Below are 27628 nucleotides of genomic sequence, written 5' to 3' on the forward strand. Positions count from 1 at the left end.
GTTTGAAACACATTCCAAACCTAAACGTGAAATAAATCCTTGCAACAGACCAATTCTGTAAACTTCTGCTTTCCTATCATATAATTTTTGACAAAAAATTAAAGAAAAATATACGCAGTTTGGGAAGGCAACAACACAATCTTTTGAAAGGAAATGGCATGTTGATCACCTGTGTTTGTAATTTTCTGTGTGGCATTTCCTCAGTATAGAGGTGTGGATGAACAAAATAATACAGACATAGCAAACACAAAATAAACACTCATGGAAGAAGTGGGGAAATACTTCATGTAGGCTCAGCATGTGGTACTGGAAGGGCATATACAATGGTCTACCAGAGCTTAAAAGGTCGAGAAAAATGCCTTGTGTGGTCCAAGAGGGACATAAGAATATGATAAAACAAAAAGGAAAGTGGGAGGAAGGTGTTTCCCATTGCTTCAACTCCAATTGTTCCCTGGGATAAGTGATGGAAAGTTTATGTTTGGGAGCTTTGAAGCTGGATTGAGCAATACATAGAAATAAACACCAGAAGGAATGATTGTGAGCTGGAAAAAATAATAAAAATATTGAATGATGTTTGATTGATTACTTGTATTCACAGGCCAGAATTTAAGCAGCTGTAAACAGATATGGCCAGACTAATGATAGTAAAAAGGTTGTGATGTAATGCACTGAAAAAGTGGTTCTTTCTTCACACCAATTCAAGTGCTACTCTGTCATTTTACTGTATTGTATTACCTGAAATAGTAATTTCAAAGCCATTTTGCCTCAAATATTTCAAATTCAAGGAAATCTTAATATCCAGTGAAGTAAATGAGAGGTAGAAGCTCCATTTGAATATACTCTCTTGCCTTGGGTAAATCACTTAGTCTCTCTACTGATTTCTTAATCTAAAATGAAAGGATAGGTAGGAGGGCATTGACAAATTAATAGCACAAAAAGTTCTTTGGTACAAGTCACTTTCTATACCAGTGAGCACATTACCAACTAACCAGTTAGTTACACTACCATAAAAATCTCATACTGATGCATTCACAATCCCTTTTTTTGAAAATGAGATGTGCTGAGAAAAATATTCCTGGGAGCCTGACCTCTGAGTAAGCACTAAACCAATATGCTGGAGTAATTTTAGAGGGCATGGTTGAATGGGAGCTGCAGTTTTTCAGAAAACACAGGAAAGAAAAGGCATGGCCACAAAGAGCTTTAGAAAGATGCTGTGGTCCTTTTAAATAGCAGTTGACTCCCCACTGTGCACGCTCTCACAATGTGTTCTTCATAGAACATGGCTCTTACTTAGGTAAAGGTAGACTCAGAAAAAACTTGAGAAGTTTGTACCAGAAAGAGGAAGTTTCTCCAGCTTATTCAGCATATTCATGCTCTTGGCAAACATTAATATATACATATTGAGTAAGTAGTGCCAGGAAGAAGGGGTCGCCACATCACTGACAAAATTAATTTGTCTGAACTGATACCCAAGGAGTTAAGGGAAAGAGAAAAATATCTGACAGCTGTAGGTTAAGCTCTAACAGATGAGAAACCCAGTTGGAGTGAGGTGGGGCTGGATTAAAAATGAAAGGATTTGAAACAAGAGAACCTAAGAATGGGTAAGGTTGTTTGGCTTAAAGATTTTAATTTGGAAAGTAAGTGCTGTGCAGTCAGAAGAAAGCAGAGCTGAAATGTGGATAGCAAACTGAGAGGAGAATGGTGGGAGGAATTCACACAAGCCACAACCAAGTCTGCCTCAAATCAGGACAGATCATCAATATTTTGCCCACCTGGAGTTTGAAGGGACTTCCTGTTCAGTTGCCAAGTTTTGATAATGTAGTTCAAAATGCAACATTGCTCCTTTCCCAGTGAGCAAACACAGCCACAACTAGTACTCATCCTAGCTCATCTTGATCCACTCAGTTACTTCATGACGTGTATGCAAAGGATCAAAGAGTCAGAAGATGGAGAGCTAACATATTAGAGTGGGAGAATAGGAAAAAAAGGGGAAACACTGTAACCAGGAGTTGTTATGATGACTGGGGAAGTGTGCTAACAGTTAACACATCCTAAAGCGATCTTCAAAGAGGATGGCATCTCATCTCATAAAACAGAGGAAGAACCTGTGCTAGAGGACTTATTTCTTTGGTGGAAACTGGCCTATGTCTGTTTATCCCATTTTCTAATGAAAGAAACACACAGATCCTCATCAGGTTTCAACAGCTCATTTGAAATCAATAACTCAGTTATACCAACTGAGAATCCGCATGCAAATCTGAAGGTATCATTAATGCCATATCAGGCAAGGATATATTAATATGATTGCTATTTGATGAGCACAGGATCCGTTCATTTTGTTGAAAACTCTTCTTTGTGCTACCAGTAGACCACAAAGCTCTTCCAGAAGTGTGTTTGTGTGACTACATCCAGGTCTTTATAGTCCCCCTACCACCATAACATGAGAATGACCTTTAATTATACTTTCTCAAATTGCAAATCCTTGTCTTCTGCTTTTAAATCTCAAGAGAAAATTTGGTATGTGTCTGCACTTCTTGCCTGTGTATTGTCAGGAGCTACTATACCTCAGCACACCTGAAAACTAGATGGCTCCATACAAATTTACAATATAAGCCTAATCCTTGGCAACCGTGCTAGAAATTTTTGGTCTAGATACTTTGCAATCTTGCATATTTCGAGTTATAGAAGCACTACTGCCCTTGAGTTGCTGAACAATGGGGACCAGGTGTCAGGATTCTTTGTTGGCACCGTCACGGTGCTTCTGCAGATAAACCTTTCTAGTGGGAAACTTTTCTGCGTAGGTATCTATCTGACTGATAGATATTAATAATCGTAAGACCGTCCCTAGTCTTATGATTTTAACAAGAGTTTATGATTTATCTAAGTTTTTTCATTTCATTGTTTTGCCATTTGGCTTGCAGAGCATATGTGTTTAACAGCTCCTGTGTCAAGAACTTTCCACTGCCTTGCTAAATGTCCAACATTTCTTCCTAATACCATCATCTGTTGTATTTTTCTTCTTTCTCCACTCCCTCTCACATCTTTCCAGGTCAGAGGCTACCCTGAGCCTCAGATCACGTGGTACAGAAATGGGCATCCTGTCCCAGAGGGAGACCATTACATTGTGGACCGCAGCATTCGGGGGATATTCAGCTTGGTAATCAAAGGGGTACAGGAAGGTGATGGTGGTAAATACACCTGTGAGGCTGCAAATGATGGCGGGGTTCGTCAAGTGACTGTGGAATTGACAGTGGAAGGTAAGAGGATACTTACTGTAGTTGGGATGATAATAGATTCTAACTAATGAACAAACAGTGTTTAACTGTCTAGTTAAAGTCACAACTGTACACATACGCTTTCTCACTGCTGCAAGAATAAAATTCATTAATTGCACTTCGCAGTTTAAGGAACTGTGCAGGGAACTACAAGTATATAGCTAGATAAAGTGTGTGTTCAGTTTCAGATGTGTATGGTGGTAGCCAACTAACAAAAGAGCTAGTTTTAAAGACTTTGCTACAAACTTTGCGATTTTCCTGGAAGCCACCACTCAGAATAGAAATAAAAGCCTGGAACATTAGGATTTTCTCTCAGGCATTAAAAGCTGTGGGGATCTTGGTTGTTTCACAGCCTATCACACTGAGGCAATAGGGTTTTTTGGAGTTCTCCATGCATGCTTATATTTGCTAAGCTGAATGCCTGGTTGTAATTTCATGCTTAATGTCACATAGGAAACAACCAAGATCAAACCTAGGAGTTTTTAAGAGAACATCTGCATATTAGATAGTTGCAAACTGCCAAATTTAAAAATTTACAGAGTGACACAAAGGCAGGAAAGGATGGAAATAAATTGTACATCATCTCCCTATGCAATTTGATCATGTCAGAGATCTGTTGAATATCAAAGCTCCTCAAGTCACAACGTTATGTTGAATTTTTGAAGCAAAGTAAAAATCCACAGTGGTCCTGAAACAACCAGCATTTGGATTTGTTCAGAGTCAAAATCTCTAACAGATGCCCTCAGAGTACATACTGAAATATGCAATAGAACTGGCATGATTGTTACTGTCTTCTGTTGTAAAAATTATGCAAAATCTATTTTCCCCCTAGTTTTACTTTTTTTAACTTTTATGAGTGACAACTTTCATGGAGGTGGCAGATTTTTTAAAGTTGTTTTTCTATCAGTTTTTCTAACCTGGGTTTTGCTGCAGTTTAAAAGCAATTTCATGGCAGTAACCTATGACTGAATTTCTCAGAGTTTAAGAATTACATGGTCTTTATTCTAAAAATCCCTTTATGTCTCAAGATAGCAAAGCACAGATTTTTTTTTCTGTTCTCTGCAAAGCTATCTGTGTGAGTCTGACTGCTACTGGAAAAAATGAGTGACTGAAACACAATCTGATCTTTCCATCCTGCATGGCTGTCCTAGCCGACAGTAATGCAGATTTTTATAAGGCTCTCAAACAGTTGGGTTGTTTTTTTTTTTACAGCCGTCAGAGCTGGTTGTTTCATGCTGCCACTCTAGATACAGCCCAGGTCACGACCCTTTTTTAATGTGCCAAAGCTATCAGGAATTCTGCGTGCAGTAGGTGGCGCTGAGCCTACACGACTTCGCAAGCATCAACCTGTTGCTCACACCAGCAAGCACGATGAACCGTTGTGCTTCACAAAGAAACATTTTACAGAAAAGGTAGTCTGGGCTAGCCCAGGACTCCAAAGCAAACCAAGTAAAGTAAGACCTCTTTCAGAGTTCAAAAGCCTTTTTTTTTTTTTTTTTTACCATCTTAATTTGAATTAGTGTTGCATTGTAGAAATTAGACAGTGTTTCATTCACTTGCTTAAAAACACTTTTGCATGAATAATCTGCAGTGTTGTTACTGCTGAGGCCAAGAGTTAGATGGTAAATCTCCTAAAACTTGTTATTGAAATTGGAGAGCCAAATTTTGGATTACAGATGACATAACCTTATACTGCAGGTATTGCACTCCTGCTTTATGTTTGAAACCTGGAAAAAGGCATATTTTACATAGTTTTTAGTATCTGTAATTCCCAATGGTCTTGAGAAGATTTCTGACTTCCTGTCTTTTTGTCCTATGCTTACAGGAAATTCCTTGAAGAAATACAGCCTGCCATCCAGTGCCAAAACCCCAGGGTAAGAAGTCCACTGGTTTTGATATTGTTTAACAGACACCTAAATAATTTTGGTAGCAAAACAAGTAAAATGACTCTTTATAGAGAATAACCACTTTTCCCCATTTTAAGTGCCTCTTGCATTTTGTCTTTAGCTCTCATTGAATTTGAGGTCCACTCAAAAAGGGTTGAATTCTTGTCCAGTTCTCAGTAATTCCTCACTGGAAACATATCTCCAAGGCTCCCTACCTGTGCAAAAATCAGAGGCAATGGAGGAAAGCAAAACCTGGTGGTTGATGACTCAGTTCTGCACAGCATTGCAATGAAATAGAGTAACTGCTTGGCATGATTTCTCACACTTGTGAAATGGGGATAGCAAGAATGGCTGACCTCTCAGAGGCAGGGCAGTGTCAGCTACAGCACCATCTGAAAACAAACATTTTGATATTTGTGAACTTAAATGCTTTCCAACTTTCCATTTATCCCAAGAAGAATAGCTAGTATGAGAGCTACTGTCGTAAAATGGAGCAGCTTGGTACAGCTATTGCTCCCTCATACTGACAGGAATTAATCTGGATGAAAACAGAACATTCTGCTGATATCTTCAATGTTACACCCTCCCCTGATGCAACATTGCAACCTCTTTTCTCTGCTCTCTGATATTCAGAAATCCTTCCACACATCTTCCATGACCTGACTGTCTCCTCACAAAGCCAGAGCAAATACTGTTTTAAAAGTCATCAGTAAGAAATAAAAGCAAGTGAAATCAGCATTCTCTCACATATAGCTCAACTATTTCCAGCAACACAGTGCGTAAACTGCAGTCTGGAAGAAAGAATTGTTCCAGTTTGGAGTAACTGTTAGCAAGAATGAGCTGATGGGGTGCTCTGTGCTGGCACACAGAAGAGCCTTCTTGCTGTCATATACTTTCTGCACTTCAGTAAGCATTTACAGTTAAGTAAATGCCACTGTTTTAAAAGCCCCAGACCTAATTCTTCCAACAGCTAATTCATTTCTTTGTAAGTAGCTTCTTGAATTTAAGCAGAATTATTTCTGATTTATATCCCTGGGTCTGAGTTACCCTGGATGTAGACAAAATGCATGTTTCTGATTATGTTAGTGATCAAAATACAGATAGTTAAAACTCAAGGTTTTGTCATTGATATGGATATTGTTTATGCATGGTTTGAATTTTAAAATTAGTTGAGATTAAAACAGTGAACATAGAAAGTGAAACAGAGTCATCAGGAAGGCTTTTACATGATAATGTCCGTATTGCAAATGTGCTACAGAAATACACACATTCTAAAGAATCAAAACAAGAAAGGACAGTTGAGGTTGCTGTTAGATTTTGTTACACATTCAGACTTTCCGAAGCACTATCCTAAACCATTGCATTGCATGAATTTAGAGGGATTGTCCTCATTTTTCATTCTCACGCAGCTTACTCCTAGTCAGTATTAATAATTTTATGGCATAGATGTTTATGCCTTACCTAAACAGGGAGGAGGAAAAAGAGAAGAAAAACATACACATTTCTTCTTTTTTTTTTTTTTATTTCTAGGAAACAACCATAAAGCTGCAGCCTAGCTGGTAGTTGATGTTCTTTTAATGCGTTAGTATATATGTAGATATATAAACATAGAAACACCACCGAAAGATGGTCACTAAAAGACTTCTTGAATACTTATTTATGCTCTACTTTAGTGGTAGCATGAGGAAAATGACATCAAAAACTATCAGATATTTAATTATATAACGTAGTGTTTCCATTTTAGCATATTACAGTCATCGTTCCCTCCCAAGACTTTTTGCTGGTCCCCTTGTCCATGTAAATCTTTTCATTATGGTATCATCTCTTACTTAGACACCTCGAGCTGCCCCTATGGCAACCATCGTGTCTTGGCAGCACCTTGGACTAAGGCGAGACGGTCTGTTAGTATCTGACACCTGATAGAAATGGTGAGGTATTGGCACATCTTCCTTGCATGTGGTAAAAGGCCATCTGGAAAAGCAGGTCTTGAAAATGGTTCAATTTGCTTGAAATTAAAAGTAAAAAAAAAAAAGAAAGAAAGAAATCACCATCTGCCATCTGCTAATGTGTGTCTCTGTTGTAGCAGGGCTTCAGAGCAAAGAGTGCGAGTGTTTCCTTTGACAAACCTAAAGTTGCACCTCTTTTTTTTTTTTCTTACTATAATGCTGCTTGATGTTATATGTTTTATGGCTTTGTAACTGAGGGTTTTGGACTGCAATCACCAACGTCACTCTAGTTTCATTTCTCGTGTCGTTTCTCAGCTGTGCCATCCATGTAAGTAGAGCTGGGCATTTACACGTAATGGACATTCACCTGGGATGGGTGTGCTTTGGTTTTATGCTTTTTTCATATTTGTTTTGCAAAGAGTGTAGTGAATGAGATTCCAAACAGAAGCCTCCTCCAAACTAAAAATCTTTACCAGAACATGTCAGAAATGTTGCAAAAACAAGTTGCTGATTCATAAATCAGAAATTACGGTGTCATTGCACTCACGGTCAAAAGAAATTACATGACAAAGAACTGTCAACAGTGAACAAATATGCACAAATAATCTAGTAGGAGGTAATTAAGAAACAGGAAAAAAAAACAGAAATGCAGAGTTTCAGTGTTTCCTATCATTTGGTTTGCCCAACTCTGCTTATAAGCAGCTGAAAGTGTCCTCAAGATTGTTATGTGAGTCATGTGTATGCTGGATGAGGGTGTGCAGCATCATACTATTTGGTTGCATGAGGAATCAAGAGCAGTCATCACAGCATTTCCATTTGTTCCAGTGGCCAAAAACCAATACTGTATAACTGCAATCTTGGTTACCACCAATTATATACCCTTCTTGGCAGACAACTGGTCTGAAATGCTTCCTGAAGCGTGCTCTAACCACAACAGCTTCCAGTTCTTCTGTAAAACCAGTATGTCAATTGCCTTTCCAGGGGAAGACTTACTGTTCCATCTGTGGAGCATAGGCCAAGCATCTGGGGAGAGAGTCCACCCAAGTTTGCTACAAAACCCAGCAGAGTTGTTGTGCGCGAAGGCCAAACAGGCAAATTTTCATGTAAGATAACAGGACGACCTCAGCCTCAAGTAACTTGGTTTAAGGTATGATTTCCCCCAAAATAATGTTTTCTTTCTCATTTGAAATGTTGTGACTTGAAAGGATGAAATGCACTTGCCACTGCAACTTACCATGTTGAGAATTTACATACTAGGAGAGCCATATTCTTCCTCATTTTTATGCTGAATAAACGCACAAAAGATAATAGTGTTCCTTTCCAGTATAAACTTCTCCCCTTATCTGTCTCCTTGTTGAACATATTTGTACCAAAAAAAAAAAATCATCTGAAAGCATCAAACAAGATCCAGGTTCCAGTATAAAAAATAGCAGGTATGGGACATACTTGCCCATAGATCTTACTAACTAGATAAGAGAAATAGGGAAAGGATGGGAAATGTGAATATTATCATCATCTCTGTTTCATGGAGGTCCGTGGGAATTTAGTGCTTTGACTGTGGTTACAGAGGAATCTCTGACAGCTGTGAAAGTTACAGCTATATTTCCCAAGATCCATGTCAGTGTCTCAGTCGTAAACTGCCTTTTCTGTATCAGTCACATTGTGTTTTACCTGTACATTAGAGTAAAGATGATGTTTGCGAAGAAATTAAATTTAAATAAAAGAAAATCAACTGTTTAAAAATTAACAGATAAGATTGGGTTTTGGCATGCATGACCTTTTTGTTTGTTTGTTTTTTGAAATTAAGAAAAACAAACAACAAAACAACAAAAACAAGGCAGATGAACAACAGTTCAACTGTTTTAGTCTGACCTCTGCTAAAAGAGTGATAAGAAAAGCATCTATCATAAAATAAAGGGGACCTGAGCTGTCAACTTCAGATCTGCATTAGAATTGGGAACTGTGAGCATCTGTCATTTACAAAAAGGATTTTTAATGAGTCATATTTAAAATTCACTAGGCTATTGAAAAAGCCCTAGTGCCCTCTCTGGGCATACACAAGATCTTCAACCACTTTTTTTTGTTGTTGTTAGTAAGGAGAGAGTTTTCAGGTGACAATTAAATATTACACTGATTAGGCCATTTTTACTGACTCTATTAGTACTTTAAAGAATGACAATTACTTCCTTTAATTTGGAAGAGTAAATAGGCGATTGTTCTGTTGGCATCATGCTCCCTTTCAGCCTTCAATTGACAGTTGCCTTATGTATGGTTCAAAAAAAACCTCACTTCTCAGAGCTTTTATTTTCTTCTGATGCCTCCAGTTTTTATGGGGACAGGGGGAAAAGAAATAACAATAATAAACAAACAAACAAAAAAAAAACCCAACCTAAATCACCAACCTACACCCCCAAAACCAAACCAAACCAAAACCCTCTTAAAACTGCTCATAGAGCAGGGAAATGCTTCAAAGTCATTGTCTGCTTTATTTGAGACTTATCCTTGTTGTCTGTAATACAAAAATGCCAGGGTACATCTTAGAAAACAATCAGGTTCTTGCTGTGGAAGCACTCGCTAGACATCTCCTTCAGTTGGCGGCTCCACTTAGAGTCTGCTTCTCATCAGTCTGCAGTGCAGCTTCTCCACAACAGCCTGCTTCCAGTCCCACTAAATGGGCCCAGGTTTCCCAGCCATGCAACTCAGTGCAGAACAGGTTTTGTCATTCAGTTCTCTTTGATCAGGGCTGTGCGGTAGACAGCAAGTAGGGACTAGCAACCTAGCAGCTTGGATCTACGCTTCGATACTTCTTCATACATGTTTTTGCAGTTTGTTAAAGGTTATTTTATATATTTTGCTATTGATTGTCAGCTTCTATACTATGTCATTCTATAACCCGGCATTCACTGTCTGATCAAATGAATGAAGTATGCAATGTTATCAGCAGCTCCATGAGTTCTGTTCATATTTATGTCCTTAAAAACCATATTTCAACATTTGCAGGTCTGCATTTATTATTCTGTAAAATACCACAGGTGTATTGTTCAGAGGTTCAGTAGTTGATTGCTGACCTGCAGACACCCAGTCTGCGCTCTTCAACCTATCCTCAGTCCATCCCTTTTGGTTAAATTGGTTTTCTTTAGCCTTTTATAATATTATTTTAACACATAATTTGAGCACCATGAAGCTGTCTTTTCATAATTCACATGCTCTGTAAAATGCAATACTGTTGCTCCTCATGCTTTTTATCAGAGTTTTATCGGCATTGTGTTTTGAAACGTGTTTGCATCCCAATTCATAAGGCAGTGATTAACAGGTAGTCATGCATGTGCTTTGGCTAGCTGCAGACAAGGTCAGGCCCACAATGCTTCTGGTCATGTCAGGATGGCACTGCAGGGTGGTGGGTATTTCAGCTTTGCCTCAGCATCATGGAAATGAACTTACATGGCTGCTGGACCACATTTGGCTAGTGCCAACACATGGCCACCTTCCATACAGCATGGAAGCTTTATAAACAATTGTTTGCACTTTTCAGATCTAATGAATAAGCTTTTGTGTAAATGTCTTACTTTGCTGCTTGTTTTCTTTCCCCTTTTCTTACTTGTTATGTTGCAAAGAACAGCAAAAAAAAAAAAACCCTGATATGAACTAGCTTTTTAAATTCAAACAGGACTTTCAGCACCTGGGTAGCAGTAAGCTGATAGACCTCAGAAATTATAGTCTCTAAAAACACTGTCGTGTTTCCCAAATGTTTACTGACCAAATCCCAACAAATCATAGATTTGTATACTTTCCCTTCCTAAATTTAGGATAGGAAAAGCTGTGGTGTCTGATAGCAAGGAACTCCTCTATAATGGCTAGTGCTGAAGCAGAAGCACTGACTTGCTCACAAATGCGGCCTTGGTCAATTGTTTTGTAGAATTTAAAGGCAAAAATTGTTGTTCTGATCATCTAATCTGTGTAACAGACAGCATAGAACTATAAGCATTTCTTCTTGCCTGAAAGACATACCTTTTGATTCAACCCCTGTGCGGCACTGCAAAGGAGCAGCAATGCCTCTCTTTATGCCTAGTGCCTTCTGCCACCCTCACCTGGCCACTGATGAGGGCTTTTATGTAGAATTCTTTTGAGTTCCTGAAGTGATACGGCATAAAGGAGCTACTGAGGGATAGAGAACTATTCCGCAGCTTGGAAGTTTTTGCTTCAAAGTGTGATGTTTGATTTCCTGGAGCAAACATGAACAGAAAACTGGTTTGAGCCCATATATGGTGAAAAGAATTTTTTCTAGGAATATAGATATAGCAAATAATGAAAAGCCAAAAGAAAACTGAAATCATTGGGTGGCAAAATGCAGGGAAAAACAACCTCCTGCAGATATGAATTACAGAAATTTTGGACACGTTTTTTGTTTACACCATCTGAGTATTATTCATAGAAGGGATTTGGCTAAAAGATAGAAGAAATGTATTTTGATCTGATGTTCTACCAGAAAAATTTCTTGCTCCCCTTCTCTTACAACAGCTATCTGTCTCATGGTGTCTTGTGACATTTGCAGGGTGATATTCAGCTGCAGCAAAATGAGCATTTCAACATGTTTGAGAAAACAGGCATCCAATTCCTGGAAATCCAAAATGCTCAGCTTACTGATTCAGGAATTTACACGTGCACAGTGGTAAACAGCGCTGGGAAGGCATCTGTGTCTGCAGAGCTCACCGTTCAAGGTACAGCAAAGAGTTTACAGGAAAGAGCACAAGTAAACCACAGACATTCCTTTAAAATATCTTCAGTTGTATTCTCAGTATAAGAATTCACTTTTTCCTGTTATCTCCCTCTCCATTAAATGATAGTGTGAAAGCTCAGAGCATGTTACAGCTGAAAACATTGTGTTGGTTCAGTGGGGAATAGGCTATCCAAACGCTTTGGAACAACTTTCTTTAAAATCAACTTTTCACTATTACTGTGATTTTGGCCTTAATATGTTTTTAACATAGATTTTAATTTCAGCGCATGGAAACCTTGCACTTTTCATTATAATCAGTAATTAAATTTGTGTTTGTCTAGTACCAACATCAGATGCACATTTATACCAGCTTCCTTTTAGGAAACAATTGTATCTGTATTTGTAGAATTACTAAAGTAAAGGAGCATAATTCTAAACTGTAAGAGAGAAAAAGCAGATTAATAAGATTAAAATTCAGGCTTCTCAACTCCCAACCCTGCCTATTTCACTGCTCTTAAAAGAAATAAATGTCTATATAAATAATTTAGGGTGTTCTATTCCATCTATGCATTACCGTATACAGTTCGTTTTGCAGTTTGATGCTTCTTAGGGTGCCCTTTGCATCAGCCTCAAAATCGCACAGCCTTCAGCAGCCACCCTAAAGAGGAATTTCGTCAGTCAGTGGGTAAGCAGTCACTGGACCCAATTAAATGATTAAACCAACAGCTGCTGGCTTCAGCTGCAGTCATAAGATCAGGGGTTTACATATGCACCCAGCAGAGAATTTTTTGATGCAAGATTTCTAGGTTCACATCAATATTGTTACTCTGGAAGATACCAAGAATATAAATTACAAGAGAATTTGAGATCTTCGGTACCACAACTAGCCTTTACCACTTAAAGCTGTACTTTTTATGTGTAAATTCCAATCTAATGAAGCCATTTTTGAAGGAGCTCCTACAGGTTGCCTATTCAAGTGATGTTTTATAGAAAGGGCCATTTTGTTCAATAAGCCTTTTTTTCTTTACATGAAACTTGATCCTTACTTGATCTCTCTGAAGCGGTGAGCTTTCTGTTGTGTCATGGGTACATCTGCCTTGAGAGTTGGTGCAGAACTGGGGTCACAAAGTCAGTTGTGGTATATGTTTGCTTCAAATGCTGACCACATCTCTGAATAATGCAGGCATTCTTTCTTGGATTAGTACAGGTCAGTAAAAAGGGCACTCTCTTGTAATGTACTTGACCAATCGGATGATTCCACTTACCTAACCACAACATATAATACCTAATTCTTTTATTATCAATTAATCAGGTCATAGGAGTTGCTGCAAGATGCTAGCAGACAAGCAAGTGGCTCAGAATTACTGCCTTTTCTTTAAAATCCATGCAACCTCATATATAGATACTTGTTCCGAGAGCTACATTTTTTTCCCCAAGTTCCCATAGTGGAAAGTGGAGAGGGAGGAGGAAAATATTCTTTTAATTGACAGGGTAGCATGCTATTGTCTTGTCTGCAACCAGTAGTTATTCAGTTTCCTCTTTTTGCATTTATTCAGTCTCTTCTCAGCTTTACATAAAGAATTTTTGTTACTCTTTATTGACAGGTTTATTGAAGTGAGGTCAGTGGGTTATTTCCCTCTCTCACTGCAACTTTTGTGTGTGTATAAATAGATTCTTTCGGTCACCCTGAATGGTGCGGCAAGTCCAAGCATTTGGATGTGGATTTTTGCTTGCAAAACACAGTGGAAATCAGGATATCATCCATCACGTGTTTTTGTCTTTTCCTTGAGGCAAAGACTATGAAAGCATTTTTATGGAGTATTTCTTGATGACTGGCAAGATTCATTATCTTGCAAATTCATTATTACGTGTCTTTCTACTGTAGTTTCTAATCTCACAGCTGACCACAGCTTATATGCAACTTTGATCTGACCAGAAGGAAACAAGCTGCATTCTGTAGTATTAACTAGGGAAAAATGGAGAGATATGGTTGGTACTTGGAGTGGTGTTTTTCTCCTCACAACTATTTATTATCTCATGCTGTCCCCAAGAGAAACAAATACTGTCAAGCTTTTGGAGAATGCATGGAGGCTTACATACATATGGACTAAATATGCCCGTATTGACTATGGGCAAATATGTGCTGAGTTATATTGATGCAGCTGATGATGTACTTTGGCAAATCAATATAGCTGAGCCATCTTCCCAGATTTCCTGGTGGTGCTGCAAAGTGAAGAAATGTGATACAGCTTTTGTGTTATTCATGTTAAAGATGACTATACTTCCTATGCAGCAAATGAGTTGGTAAAAATTTACAGGTGGGCTCAGGTTTTGGGAAATTTTACTACTGTTAATTTGGTTTTGTGTTTTAGCCAGAGAACAGCTGTGGTTTTGCTGTGGGCATACTCAGGCGTAGTACTGATGGTTTGTCTCTCTCCACTTCTACAAGCACTGTGGAGTTCTCATAAGATTTGATGAGCTGCCTTCCAGTTGGAATCTCTTCCTTACTTCTCTTCCACAACAAGGAGCCTCTGAGGCTCACAGAACCCTTAGTTCTCAAGGGTCTTGTGAACTTGACCCACCAAAGTCTCAAAAGGGACCAAGACCTCTTTGGGCTTCAGCTGAGCAGCTTGCTGTTGTCCATACTAAATTTCAGATGTTGCGATAGTCAATCGCAACTTCAATGTATTGAAAATATGAAGACTGAAGGTTCTTAAGTGTATGCTTTGCTTAAAAGCCTTCAAATTTATGGAATTCTGTACAGAATTGTATATATAAGTTACCTGGTTTTGTCTGGGTTTTTTTTATTTCAGGTCCAGATAAGACTGACGCATACACTCAGCCACCATGGTATGTTTTAAAAGGGGTACTTTCTCAGAATATGTAATTGCAGTGCACTAATTTTGACATTTACTGTATGAGCCTTCCTCACAAAGTGATAAATATTTGGAGGTCAGTCTGTATTTGGAAGTTATAAAACGTTTACTTGGAATGAGACTCTTTCTTACTGCCAAATCTAGCTGTCCTGGTAGACTCCTACAAAATAGTTGGTGGAACTGGTGGCAACACAGAATTCTGGTCTGGTTCAGGAAAGCAAAATTTAGATGGCTTATGTTCACTGTTCCCATGTAGCCAAACAGTTAGATAGTCTGAATAAAAACTATGTGAGGAAAAATCATATTCTGTACAAATCAGTCAAAGTTCATTTTTGGAGTCAAAAACTGGCAAGCATCTTGTCAGTAGTGAGCTCATTGTTCTTTGCTGTCTTAAGCAACACATGGTATGACCATGGTCTTTGCTGGCATCTGAAAATACACACAAAATTCATAAAAAATGATGTACTTTGTAAAACATAAAAATCTTACACTTGTAGTTGCAAATCTCATAGGCATTATTTCTCTAGTACATTTAACTCCAGCTGAAGAAAGTACCACAATAAATGCCCTGAATCTCCAGAGAGAATACGTTAATGGCACTAAATATTGCAAAACAGAGCTGAGCTAGAAATTACTTCCCATTTTTCAAATATGTTTCAGTTCTGCCTTGCAGTAATGCTTTGGAAATGTGAGACAGACACAGTGCTCTACAGGTAATAGCTTACTGGCAAAGGTAGTCAACTTCAACGAGGGAAACTTAGATTAAAATCCACAATTAATCAACTATTCCTGTGCCCCTAAAGTACAGAGCAGCAGATCCATCATAATTCTGAGAAATTCTTTCTAATAAAACCATAGCTGATGTCAAGTGAATTGAATCATTATTTTTTGACAACACACCCTCTTCCTCCTCTAGACTTCAGTCAAGTTTCCTGATTAGTCCGCTTCTGAAATCACCTAAATTACAAGACACCATAATTAAAAATAATAAATTCACTGCACAATTTACATTTTCATTTCCCTTTAGGGAACTATTTTACGTGGCATTTTGAGCTATAATTATACATGGCCTCAATTTATTAAAGCATGTAGTGTTACATCATAGTTTTTCCAGGGTCTCAATTAGTTGCTTCCCATCTAAAGCAGTGTATGCAAGGTTAGTGTCTGACTCACAAAACATGTTCAAACCTGAGCAGTGAATTTATATCCAGAGACTCCTCAGCTGAGACAATATCTAAGCACTGATCACATTTTATGAAGCTTTTCACTTCAGCTCTTTCACCTGTGTTCCTAATCTCTGTGAAGGAAACTAAAGGCTAATTAGTTCAGCTTCTTGCTAAAGGCTTGTACATTTATGTCATTGCTGATAATAATAATTAGACTTTATACAGTGTCATATCCATAAACTTATTATTTTTCTTCAGCATGCCATCAAAACCAACAACACCTGCTGTTAAAGCTGTTGAAAATTCAGATTTCAAACAGGCAACTAGCAATGGGATTGCTAAAGAGCTGAAATCCAGCAGCACTGAACTCATGGTTGAAACCAAAGACAGGGTGGCAGCAAAGAAAGAGACCTTTTACACTGCCAGAGAAGCCAAAGGCAGTAAGCAGGGACAGTACCAAGAAGCCAGTGCAGTGTCTCCTCAAGAACCTAAAGAAGGAAGAAAGGGATCTCAGGTCTTGCAGAAAACTTCAAGCACCATCACACTGCAAGCTGTCAAACTGCAACCAGAACCAAAGGCAGAACCCCAGGCCATTTTCATCAGACAGGGTGAAGACAGGAAAAGGGCTGTGCAGCCCCTGATGTCAGCTCAACAAACTCCATCTGTGACAGGGCAAATCAGTCCAAGGAGCAGAGAAGCAGAAAACAGATCTGGAGCCCGGAAAGCTGTAATGGAGGAGAAGAGGGAACCTCTGGGAATACCCCCTCAGTTTGTGACCCGTCCACAGAGCCTGGAAGCATCAGAAGGCCAGGAGATTAAATTCAAGAGCAGAGGTAAAGGGATGAAAGTTATCAGAGCCCTGGGGTTAGTCATGTTCCTCTTGTCTGTGTGGAGGTGGGGAAGCAATTCCTCCTTCATTGCAAGTTGTCCTCCTCCTAAAGCATTTTGGAAACAGAGGCAGAATCTCACGCTAATTCCACAATACTCTTTTCAATGAAATTTTCAAATTGTTCCATATCATAGTGTCCATCCCTTCTTTCATCTGGGGTTTCCGCAGAAGTAATCAGTGCCACTCTTTCTGGGAGGTAGTTTTAGGGCAACATCACCTAAAGTAAGTTGTCCAGGAATATGTCAAGGTGGTTTTTGATGTCTCAAGGGAAGGGGAGACTCCACAACCTGTCTGGGCAACCTGTGCCACTGCTTAATAACTCTCGTAGTAAACAAGTGTTTATGTTTAGACAGAATCTCCTGTCTTCAGTTAGTATTCATTGCCTCTAGTCCTATCACTGGACACCACTGAAAAGAGCCTGGCTCCATCTTTACACCCTCACTTCAGATATGTGTATACACCGAGATCCCCCTCGAGTTTTCTCTTCTCCAGCTGAATAGTCACAGAATAAACAACCTCAGTGACAGGTACAATAGATTGAAAAGTTCTGCTAGGTGCTCAGAGAAGCCGATTTAGCAGGGTAGGAAAGAATGGGAAGAAATTTCTTTCTGCTTTAATATCTCATCACATCTATTTGTCCGTGACTTTCAGAGGAACTATTTTCAGATAGAAGTGCTTGGGGTTTTTCAAGTTACCAAATACTTGTTATTTTAAAAGACAGACTGGCCAAGAGGTTTTGGAAGATTGGGAATATCAAACCATCTTTTTGAAGAAAGTTCTGTGTATTATTTGCTCATTAAGGTTTATATGATTATGTATGTGTAAATCATACCTAATTTATACTAAAGCAAACAATGGAATTACACTAAGGGGAATACCTGTTCCTAAAAATTCAAATACCTGATTGTCTAGTTTCAGGGAAACCAAAACCAGATGTGAAGTGGTTCAAAGAGGGTGAACCTATTAAAGCTGGACAAGATGTCCAAATATATGAAGAAGATGGAATTCATTGCCTATGGTTAAAGAAAGCCTGTTTGGGGGACAGTGGATCATACAGTTGTGCAGCTTTCAGCCCCAAAGGCCAGACTTCCACCAGCTGGTTGTTAACTGTCAGAAGTAAGTAAACTCTTTGTAAGCCCATCTGCACTTTGAAAACTGTGGCTGGGTTTTTCTAAGCTGTCAGAGGGTGGTGACTACATGATTTCTGTTACAACTTCTCAATGCAGGTTAATTCTGATTCTTAGCTCTGTGAATAATGTGGTGTGGGATAGCTGGCAAGCCACTTTCTGCATCAGTTTCCTTTCTGACCTTTTGGTTTTGTTGTTTTTATAGCTAAAGCCATCTCACTGAATCTTTTGTACACAGGGAGGTGTGTTCCCCACTGAGGTTTTCTATTAATGCTTGTATTTATTACAGGTTGCCAAAGATTTGATTGTTGTTTTTCTGCATTTAGTTCTTTTGGAGTTGCTTAGCATTTCTAGAGGATACTGTGTATCTGAAATGTTTTGCAAGCACAAACCAATCCTGTGCAATAAAGGGGAAAAGAAGAAAAGTGAAGGAATGGGAATTGCATTCTGCTAAATTTAACAAACCTCCTAAAGAGAAATTATTTTAAGCTTGAAGGCACTGTCTTACTGGTCTGGTTGAAGGATTTGTTGGCCTCTTAGCAAATCTTGTCTTCAATTCTAATCTTTACATCTGGTTTTAGGTTTTGTCCTGCAGCTATGATCATGTTTTTGCAGCATTTCTCTATATGCTGTGCCTGAGGTTAAACCACAATACTCAAGACTCTTTGTCTCATGAGAGACCTATAAACTGCACCCTTAAGTCACCCTGTTTCACTGCCAGTCAGGGGAAGTTTGGGAGAGGGACTGTGAGAAGACAGACAAGAGGAGAGAAGAATTATCCTTTCTGTTCTTTGTGCTGAGCTCTCTGGTAATATGCTGCAAACAGTTCTAGTGATTGGCTGCAAATGGTGGATTCTGGCATAGAAAATTACTACCTAAGATACATGCTGATGGCTGGCAATACCTGCCTTGTAGATTATAGAAGAACCCCTGCTTTATACTAGTCCATTGCTTAGAATGATTTCTATTCCCCAACAAAGCACTTTACCATGGTTAGCCCAGCCAAGTCACCTAAGCATACCTAGAAATAGTCACTAAGTGGTAAAGGTAATTTTATCAATTTGGGTTAAAGGAACTGTTTTCATTTTGGTTTTAAAGGGCCTAAAGTTCAAGAGGTTGCTCCATGCTTTTCCGGTGTCTTGAAAGGATGCACTGTGAGTGAAGGGCAAGACTTTGTGCTGCAGTGCTGTGTAGGAGGCGTACCTGTGCCTCAGATCACATGGCTTCTCAATGGTAAGGAATCCCCTGGCCTGCAAAACCTACGTGCACGCACTTCACTTACATCCACAGTCTGAAAAGTCACTCTGATCACGACATAGCAAGGCTGTGAATACTGCAAAAAGCACTCTAAATCACAGTAATATAATGTACCATAATATTTGAAGAAACTCAGTTTATATGCAAATAATACGAACGAAAGGTGGTTTTCCTGAGCAGTTGGCTGTCTTGCTGCAGTTTTCCAGGAGGTCCAGCAGGGGACTCTGGTGACGAGATTGTACTAGGCTGGGTCTCCTGGGTTTTGTTAAATGCAGCTCTCTCTCACGCTGCAACAAAGCCTATGCTGCTACTGTATGCTGAATCCTGTGCTACCCCCACTCGTTTGGCACTAGCTTCGGCTTTAAGAGTAACGGGTTGGCATCATCATCCTGCAGGGACAATAAGTTCTAAGCAAAATAAGTGCAGTATATCACTCTTTAGGGTAGGAAGGAAATTCATACCCAATTCCATCCTTCAATCAGCTGGGCAGGTCATTGGTATTAGCAGCTATGTCCCCAAGATCTTAAAATCACAGCTTTTCTGGTTGCTTGTCTACTAGAAATATGTTCCTTAAGATTCTAAAACTTGCCCAAAGTTTACAAAAAAGAAAAAAAAGGGGGCAGGGGGGAAGTAAAATATGTTTTACTTTTATCAAGCTGTATAATGTCCTACCCTGTCCTGTTTTACACAACTGAACATGCAAATTTCCTTAACAGTCCCCTCTCAATATCAGAGCTGGGCCCAAATATCAGCATTCTGCTTAGATTCCAAATTATTTCAGAGATGCAGGGACTACACGCTTTGGCTAAGGACTCTTTCTATTTAAAGCCATATCTATTAAATACTAGACAGATTTATTCAGCTTAACCCGTGATCACCTCTGTTACTCCTGAAGTGAAACTGATTTTTTTGCACTCTCCCAGGCTATCTGTCTTTGTGTGTCTGTGTGATTTGAAGACAAAGAATAGCATGCTTTGCCATAAAGATGTTTCCTCTAGGACTGCTTTAAAAATAATTATTTGTACATGATCTCTGATTCTCTTTAGCTATTCAGAGTAAATGGGATAATTGAAAAAGGTGCCAGGGCAAATGAACTATGACCTTGAGATTGGTATGTTCCCACAGCCTGGTCTATTCCCCTTCCCAATAGTCCCATGTCTAGAATAGAAAGGCCACTGATTTATTTACAACATGAAACATGTGAGTAAAGGCTCTGACACTCTCCCGTTGGAAATAATTTGTTTTTCTGTCTGAAGGCTGCTCTGCAGTTCCTCCTTTGCAGACATGAGTAGAATCACTGTTTTGCTATGCAAGAATTGTGTCTTGCTGCTCGGAAGAAGCAAGTCAGACCCATAGAGTCAGTCATTCCACCTGCATGTTCCAAGGGCCACAGAGGATGCCCTGGAAGCAGGTTCCCTTAATCATTGAATGACGTAGTTACACTCACTTGTCTTCCACATCCAGAGCATCTTCCTGTCTCCAATGACTGTGTTACAGTTCATCAGGCATAGATACAGTGTCTCCATTGATGTAATCATGTTCTGCTTTGCTAAGCAGAAAACTGTTGACTCCTGAAAAACACACCTTACAGATCAATAAAAAACATGTTTCTGTTTGCCTCCAGTAAGCACTGAGCCCCCTACCTTTTTCCAGCATGTTTGTTCTGCATTTACCTTTCTTCTCGCTAATCTCAAGTAAGTCTGCTCCTATTCAGGTGTAGCCATGTTTATACTGTATCTAAGCTTCTAACTGTAGTTGAATCAATATCACAAGGATGCAAAAGCAGGTGGTTGGTTTGTTGGGCTGGGCTTGGGTTTTTTTGGTTTTGATTTTGTTTTGGGTTTTTTTGGGTAAGTTAGATTTCAAACCATTAGGGTTCCGTAAGTGAAAGGCAGTGCATTAACTCCGCTCTTAAATCAAAAGACAGTGATGAGTTTAACAGAAGCACAAGAAACTATAATAAAGATTAGGGACATCATATATTACTCCAAAGAAATAAACACACTACTTTCATTTCAAACTCCTAAACATACCACTTTAGTTTCATGCTTTTCTGTCTTGCATCTGATTCTGATACATAACTGTTTATATACCATTTTGATACAAACTTGAATGGATTATAAACAGTTATTTAATGCTGATAATTCCAAGTACACTCCTAGGGTTATTATTTTATCTAAGGATCAAACTGGCTATCGTGATATTCTTTTGAATGCAAACATTTCCTTCCTGTCTACCAGCTAGCTAGATACTACAAACTTCTCATATTTATATCCATTGTCAAATAAAAGAGAAAGTTGTGTTTCTGGTCTTGAAATATTACTCTAACTAGACATAACAATGCTTTTGGCAAAATTACATGATGGAGTCTTTCATCAACTGGCCATATGAAGAAAACAGTATACTCACAGTGTATAATTTGAGGCAGGCAGAGAAATTTTGTTTTAAAAAGGTGTGTCACAATCTGAAGTCCATGTTTGACATACAAAGTTTTTAACATTCACAACTGATAAGCTGTGGCATAGAAAAAGCAATCTGCTGAGAGCAATCACACTACTGTTCAAAATATAGCAGTTTTGCAAAACTCCATAGAAATAAAAATCATATTGGACTGGATATGTAAAGTTCAAAAGAGAATGTCAAATGCAAATTGTCTTCCAAGCATGACAATGATAACAAATTAGAATAAATTTTTTTAAGGAATAGTGAGAAAAGTATGTATTTCCCAGTGAAATAACAGATGTAAAGACCAAGATATCAAATCATATGAAAAGTGAACAGAAGGCTTTTTTGAGATACAAATGAAAAACAGGAAAAAAGCAGATCAGTCTCATTCCTCGGCTGGCCAGCCCTTGATACCAGACAGTATGTTGTCCAGTCTGCCTTCCCACAACCTCTGAGGCTCCACACCATCTGAAAACTAAAAGACTTTCAGTAACTTCTTGTACAATGTTACAAACAAGTACTACTTTAAATGCCAAGCATTCTTACCAGCTGTGACTGCATGTAAATTTAAAACATCGTCCAAGTCATTATATAGATTGACTTCTCTTTCAGGTCAACCAAGACAAAAAGCAGCATCCATGTGGATGAGTAGTTTTATTCATATTCAAAAACACTGCACGAAAAAGTGCTACCTAGCTGAACTACAGATTTTATTTGAGATCTTGCTCTTTGCAGCTCTACCATCTTCAGGTTCTTTCTTATATTTTTTTGTATATTTTAATGATTTAAAGCTTTTTTCCAACATTTCCAAGATGGTTTGTTTGTCCTGTTCTCACTCAGCCCTTTATTTTAAGTTTCTTTCTGAATTTTCACTGATTTACAGGCAAATTCCTTGAAAGTAAACTTCTTATATTTTAGTTGTGGCCTCACCAAAGCTTTATAGACAACTTTTTATACATGCTCTCTGTGACAGTACTTCAGTATTTAACCCCAACTTACTTTAGTGTCTTTAATTACTTTTTTGGTAACTTCTTTTTAAATTGCAGGAATAAAGCCTGTATGACTGTATTTTAAATATCTTTGTTTTCATATTGCTTTCTGTGTGGGTTTTTTTCTCTGAGTTGGATTGAACCTCTTTCTGCTGAATTTAAAAAGAGTATGACCATGACTTTAGCATAACAGTTCTCTGAGTTGTGTTTGGTTTTAGGATAGCTTTCTGATCTGCCCAGAGAGCTTTTAATAAATGGGCCAGGGGAAAGTTTCCTTTCTTCTGGATAACATAGCAGCAGAAAGGTATTTTTTGTTATTGTTCCTGCTGCCAAGTTGTCATGGACATTTGACTGTTCTGCCTCTGGAGAAGGGAACATTTCACTACTGGGAAAGTTGTTTTTGTTAGTTCAAAATATAAGTACAAAGGACATAACTTAGAACCTCGCTGCAGGTTATTCCTCAGGGCTGATATATTTGTGTTTGTTTTCTGAGGTCTCATGAAAAGGCTATTCTGTGAATTCACTATTCTGTGAGTAGTGCAAAAAAAGTCGCGGTTTTGTTGGGAGCTGAAGGGAAAAATAGGATGCCCTGACAAAATTTGTGGAGACAGTGAAGGAGATCACATTTTCCTTTTCCACACAGAACACTTATCCTATTCATTTTCTTACTTAGAAATGAAAAGGCATTGTTCTGGTTTTGATGATGTGGCTTTTATTCTGAGTATATTTCTGATATGGTTATCATCACAGCATCATTAGGCACCATTAGTAGTTTCAATGTCCGAATCTCAGACAGGATCCCTCTCAGGTTCTATATTCTACGGTCAGACCAGGAAAGCAGTCCATTGCCCTGCGTCCTCTTACAGAAAGCTTTGTTGGCTTTAGCTCTGCATGTGTATACTTGAATGCAATGTAATTCCCACATCTAAAAAATATGTGATTGGACTCCATAGTTACAACAATCTGTGTGTAACTGAGTGAAAGGGAGCTCAAAGGAACCAGTGATAAGAATTTGTGACCTGTGAAGAGAGTGGAGAGAGTTTATCATAAAATTGGAGTCTTCTGGGCACTCAATTAGTCACTCCAGTTTTTCATGTGGTAGAAAATTTGCTATTTTAACAAACAGATGAATTTTAAGTAAAGGAACAAGATCATCTATTATATTTTTTAATGTATTGGATCATGCTGATTTTGTCACATTTGTACTTCAGAATGAAACTTCGTATGCAGATAGATAGCACATAGATAGAGTCTGACTTCTGAGTTTCCCAGTGTTGAAAACCAGAGATATGAGAAAAATCAGTCCCATTCTTTAGTTTATCCTAGTCATAGTGCAAAGCTGGTTCTTAGAAACCATAGAGCTTTTGCCCTAATCTTTTAAAATGATTTTGTAAATTAAATAAAATTCTCATCATTTCTTTTGACCAAGATTTCCCAAGTGACAGGTGTCTTTGATTCAGTCCTGCACAATTCCTCTGCAGTTTCACCTTCTTCTCTTAGATGACCCTAATTTCTTTTTCCAGCATGGTGTTTATGCACAGATATCAGGCCTTCTTAAGCATTGCATACACTGGGAAGCAACCAATGATGAGTCAGTAGTGGAAACTATTTAATATTGGGAAAACAGATTGCAGAAGCATTTCAGAAAGTAAGGCTGAGATTGAAGACAGTTCGTGAAAGAATAGCAAGGCAACTTTAATCATCTACACTAATATTGAAGCATGTTCCAAACCAGTTCAAGGAACCAGTTTCTCAAAATGAACTTCTTTAACAGTCATGTCACTATTGATCAGAGTGTATCTGTCTGTTACCAGACCATAAATGCTGTAGTGTAGATTGACTGCTTGTGTAAATCAGCCTTTTGGCTCCATCGTGGATTTTGCTGTCTCTCTTGGAAAGTCTTCCACTAAGAAGTATTTAATGGAGGACTTCAAGTGCTTCTCCATGCCCAACAGGTTTTGCATCTGTAGGCAATAACGCTAATATCTAGTTTCAGGCCAAGTACAAGATGGATACAATTTTGAAGCAAACACACTAGACATTTCTTATCCACCTGGAAGAGAATCTGTTCAAAATACAAAGATAAACCTTTCTCCTCTTGCTGCTACTCAAGGTAGCACCCAGTGAACCTAATGGCAAAATTTGTTTGACAACAGTATTCTGCTTTGTGCTTGGAATGCTGCTGTTTGTAGTCACTAGAGAGCAGTGGCTGTGCACCAGAAAGCGTGATTTGGCTCTGCAGTTTAATGTATTAGCTGGAGTTAGACACCTAGATTTCACTGAAGTGCTTTTGAAACTGAAGTCTAATGTATTAAGACAATTCTCGTCCTTTCTGTCTGCAGACCAGCCAATTCAGTATGCCCATTCCACTTTTGAAGATGGAACTGCAAAATTGACTGTCCAAGATGCCCTACCAGAAGATGATGGCATTTATACCTGTCTGGCTGAAAACAACACAGGACAGGCATCTTGCAGCGCTCAGGTCACAGTCAAAGGTGAATATCTCAGCCTGTTGTTACTACTGTAACGATATCAGCTACAATATATTCTTTTTTTTATCTTGGATCCTTAACAGAGGTGATTGTAAGGGGATTCCATGTTTTTTCTGTTGTCAGCTGGGTACCTTTTCTTCCCTTGGAGGTGTGTGCAATTTAAGTGCTTTAGTACTGTGAAATGTAAAGTGATATGCATGTTTCAGAAAACGGTATTAATGCTTGGACCTTACCAAGAAGGGCTTAGTGTGGTACAAAGCAATGAGGTTAAGTTTTGGAAGAGGTGTACCAGTGTAGGAAAGGATGTCACTGCTGAAAGAAAAATAAGCCCATGAAAGCCATAATTCTGCACTAGGATCTGAACAAACACAATCTAAAAGACCTGAGATCGCAGTGAAGACAAGAGATGACGGAATCCCATGGATAAATTGAAGAATGAGGTAGCATCAATCAGTATTATGGTCTTTATTCTTACAATCTCACCTGGCATCAGCTTATACAGGCATTTTGTTTGTAGCTTGGAGATGACCGGCTCCTTCCCTCTACAGTCTCTCTCCTTCAGACTCCCCCTCTCTCTACAATCCAGCCTGTATCTGGTATTTGACATCTGCAAATGATTTTTTTTCCCTGAAGTTATAATAATTTGGCACTGCCTGTCTAACAGACTGCTGAGTGACAGCTGCCAAGGGAACTATTCCTTTTGTCTATAACCAAATAATACCTGCCCCAAATTTGTACATGCAGCTTCATGAGAAACATACCCTAATGCCTGGGATGCCAAGATTTGTCTTCATTTGCCAATATTCTGTGCTGTTTGTCTACAGCACTTGAGTGATATGCCTGCCCTTATTCTGTCTGTATGCATCCACTTAAAACCCTAGACAAGCTTAAAGTGAAAACAAAGCAGGTCTGGTAAACCTATGAGTTAATTTCTTGACTACCAAATTGGAAATGAAGTCATATCTTCACTGCCCTCCCCTTCCCCCTCTGAAAAAAAAGGCACAAAGTAGGAAAACATTGATTTAAAATAAGCCTGAAACTAATCTGTCCTCAAAGCTGTCATTTATAATTTCACTGAAGCATTTCATCTGAATTAGCTAAGGGCCAACTGAGAGCACTCCACCTCAAGGGAGCTGTCTTTGACATGGGACCTGCTGATTCTTCACTGGGACACAGGCACCAAAAAGACAGCCCCTCTCTTACTAACCTTTTCTGAGTTATTTTAGGGTTGACACACAATGTCAACATGGGAGCAATGGTGACTTAGCCTTTCCCGGGGCTTGTGTACTCTGCTGAGCTATTTAAAGCTATATAGTGGCTGTTGTGAGTTGCCTCCTGTACTTCAGCTAGACTGGGGCTAGGAAGCTGCATTGCCACTATTATGCAGAGTTAGTTCCTTTATTTTGCATCCCATTCTATTTTCTGGGAGTTACAGAGTGTGCAGGGAAGAATGAAAGCAGAATGAAGAGCATGCATGACTGTAAAAGCATGTGTTCATTTTTACAGCTTTAGCTGTCCCCTCTACTTCCTCCCTAAAACTCATTATGTCCCTGTTGCTATGAGGATTGCAGTAACTTTCTCCAAGACTAAGATCAATATGGATTTACCTTCATGATTTCCAAATCTCTTGTCATATATTTTTTCCATCAGCCCAATAATGCAAATGCTTATTGGCATTAAAGTTTTCTGAGACTGAATGCTGCTGCTAAGGCTTTTCTAAATGCTCAGCTTCTGCACACAGATTACAGCAGGAAATCAATGTATGTGCAGAAAAAGAGAAAGCTTCAAAAATCCTTTCTTGACCAGACATCGATGTTTGGAATAAAGTTTGTAAAATCTGTTTCTGAATTGTAACCCATCTCTCTGCAATTCCTTTTTGTCTCCAAGATTATTTAAGGTTTTCAGGTGTCATGCAGTGCTCAGTTTGTTCATTCATTGCTAGAGAAATATTTTCCTTTGTATTTGAAAAGTAATTTATATTTAATCTAAGAAGGAATGGATATTCTTGGCATATCATCAGTATCAGACCAGTGTCATCTTTTCCTTAACTTGCTACTGTGGTCCCTGGACACATCTCTGAGTGTGTCTGGGTCAACATTTCACTTCATATTACCATTTTTGGCTTCGCTATTCTAACGCGGAAAGGGTCTCATGGAGGGGCACCTCTGCTGTGATCGTTGGGGAAACTTTACAGGGAGTGAATTGTCTGTCTTAACAGCAAAACTCGATTTTATTTTTAAAGGCAAAAAGCTCCACTTTCTGAATTAAATCAATCTCACAGCTAACTCAGAAAAGTCCCATACATACTAGCTGCAAGTCAATGAGAAACTGTTCAAAGGAAAAAAACCATGACCATAACATAAGCCTGATGTCTGAATTATAGTACAAGATGATACTTATACTGCTAGTAGATTATAGGTGTTATCTGCCCACATGTTATGTTTTCTGATCATCTTTTGTGCATTCTTTGCCCATTAGAAGATTTATTGCTTTGCTTTTGTCAAGAGAAATTTCCTTTTGTGGGATTAGTGTAGGAAACAACATTTTAAAGGCTCTTTGCCCC

At 38.7% G+C, this 27628-nt stretch overlaps 1 protein-coding gene across 2 annotated transcripts in view; it reads left to right on the forward strand.

Moving 5' to 3' along the window:
• Positions 1-27628, forward strand: part of MYLK (myosin light chain kinase) — a 215834-nt gene that overhangs the window by 85732 nt on the left and 102474 nt on the right. For both annotated transcript variants that reach the window (XM_030487009.1, XM_030487010.2), the window contains exons 3-11: positions 3050-3257; positions 5101-5149; positions 8089-8254; positions 11660-11825; positions 14638-14674; positions 16125-16699; positions 17668-17871; positions 18981-19115; positions 24916-25068. In XM_030487009.1, the coding sequence (XP_030342869.1) occupies positions 3050-3257; positions 5101-5149; positions 8089-8254; positions 11660-11825; positions 14638-14674; positions 16125-16699; positions 17668-17871; positions 18981-19115; positions 24916-25068 (1693 nt within the window). The remainder of the gene's footprint in view (positions 1-3049; positions 3258-5100; positions 5150-8088; positions 8255-11659; positions 11826-14637; positions 14675-16124; positions 16700-17667; positions 17872-18980; positions 19116-24915; positions 25069-27628) is intronic.

The sequence above is a fragment of the Strigops habroptila genome, chromosome 5 (genome assembly GCF_004027225.2).
Source record: "Strigops habroptila isolate Jane chromosome 5, bStrHab1.2.pri, whole genome shotgun sequence".
Lineage (NCBI taxonomy): Eukaryota > Metazoa > Chordata > Aves > Psittaciformes > Psittacidae > Strigops > Strigops habroptila.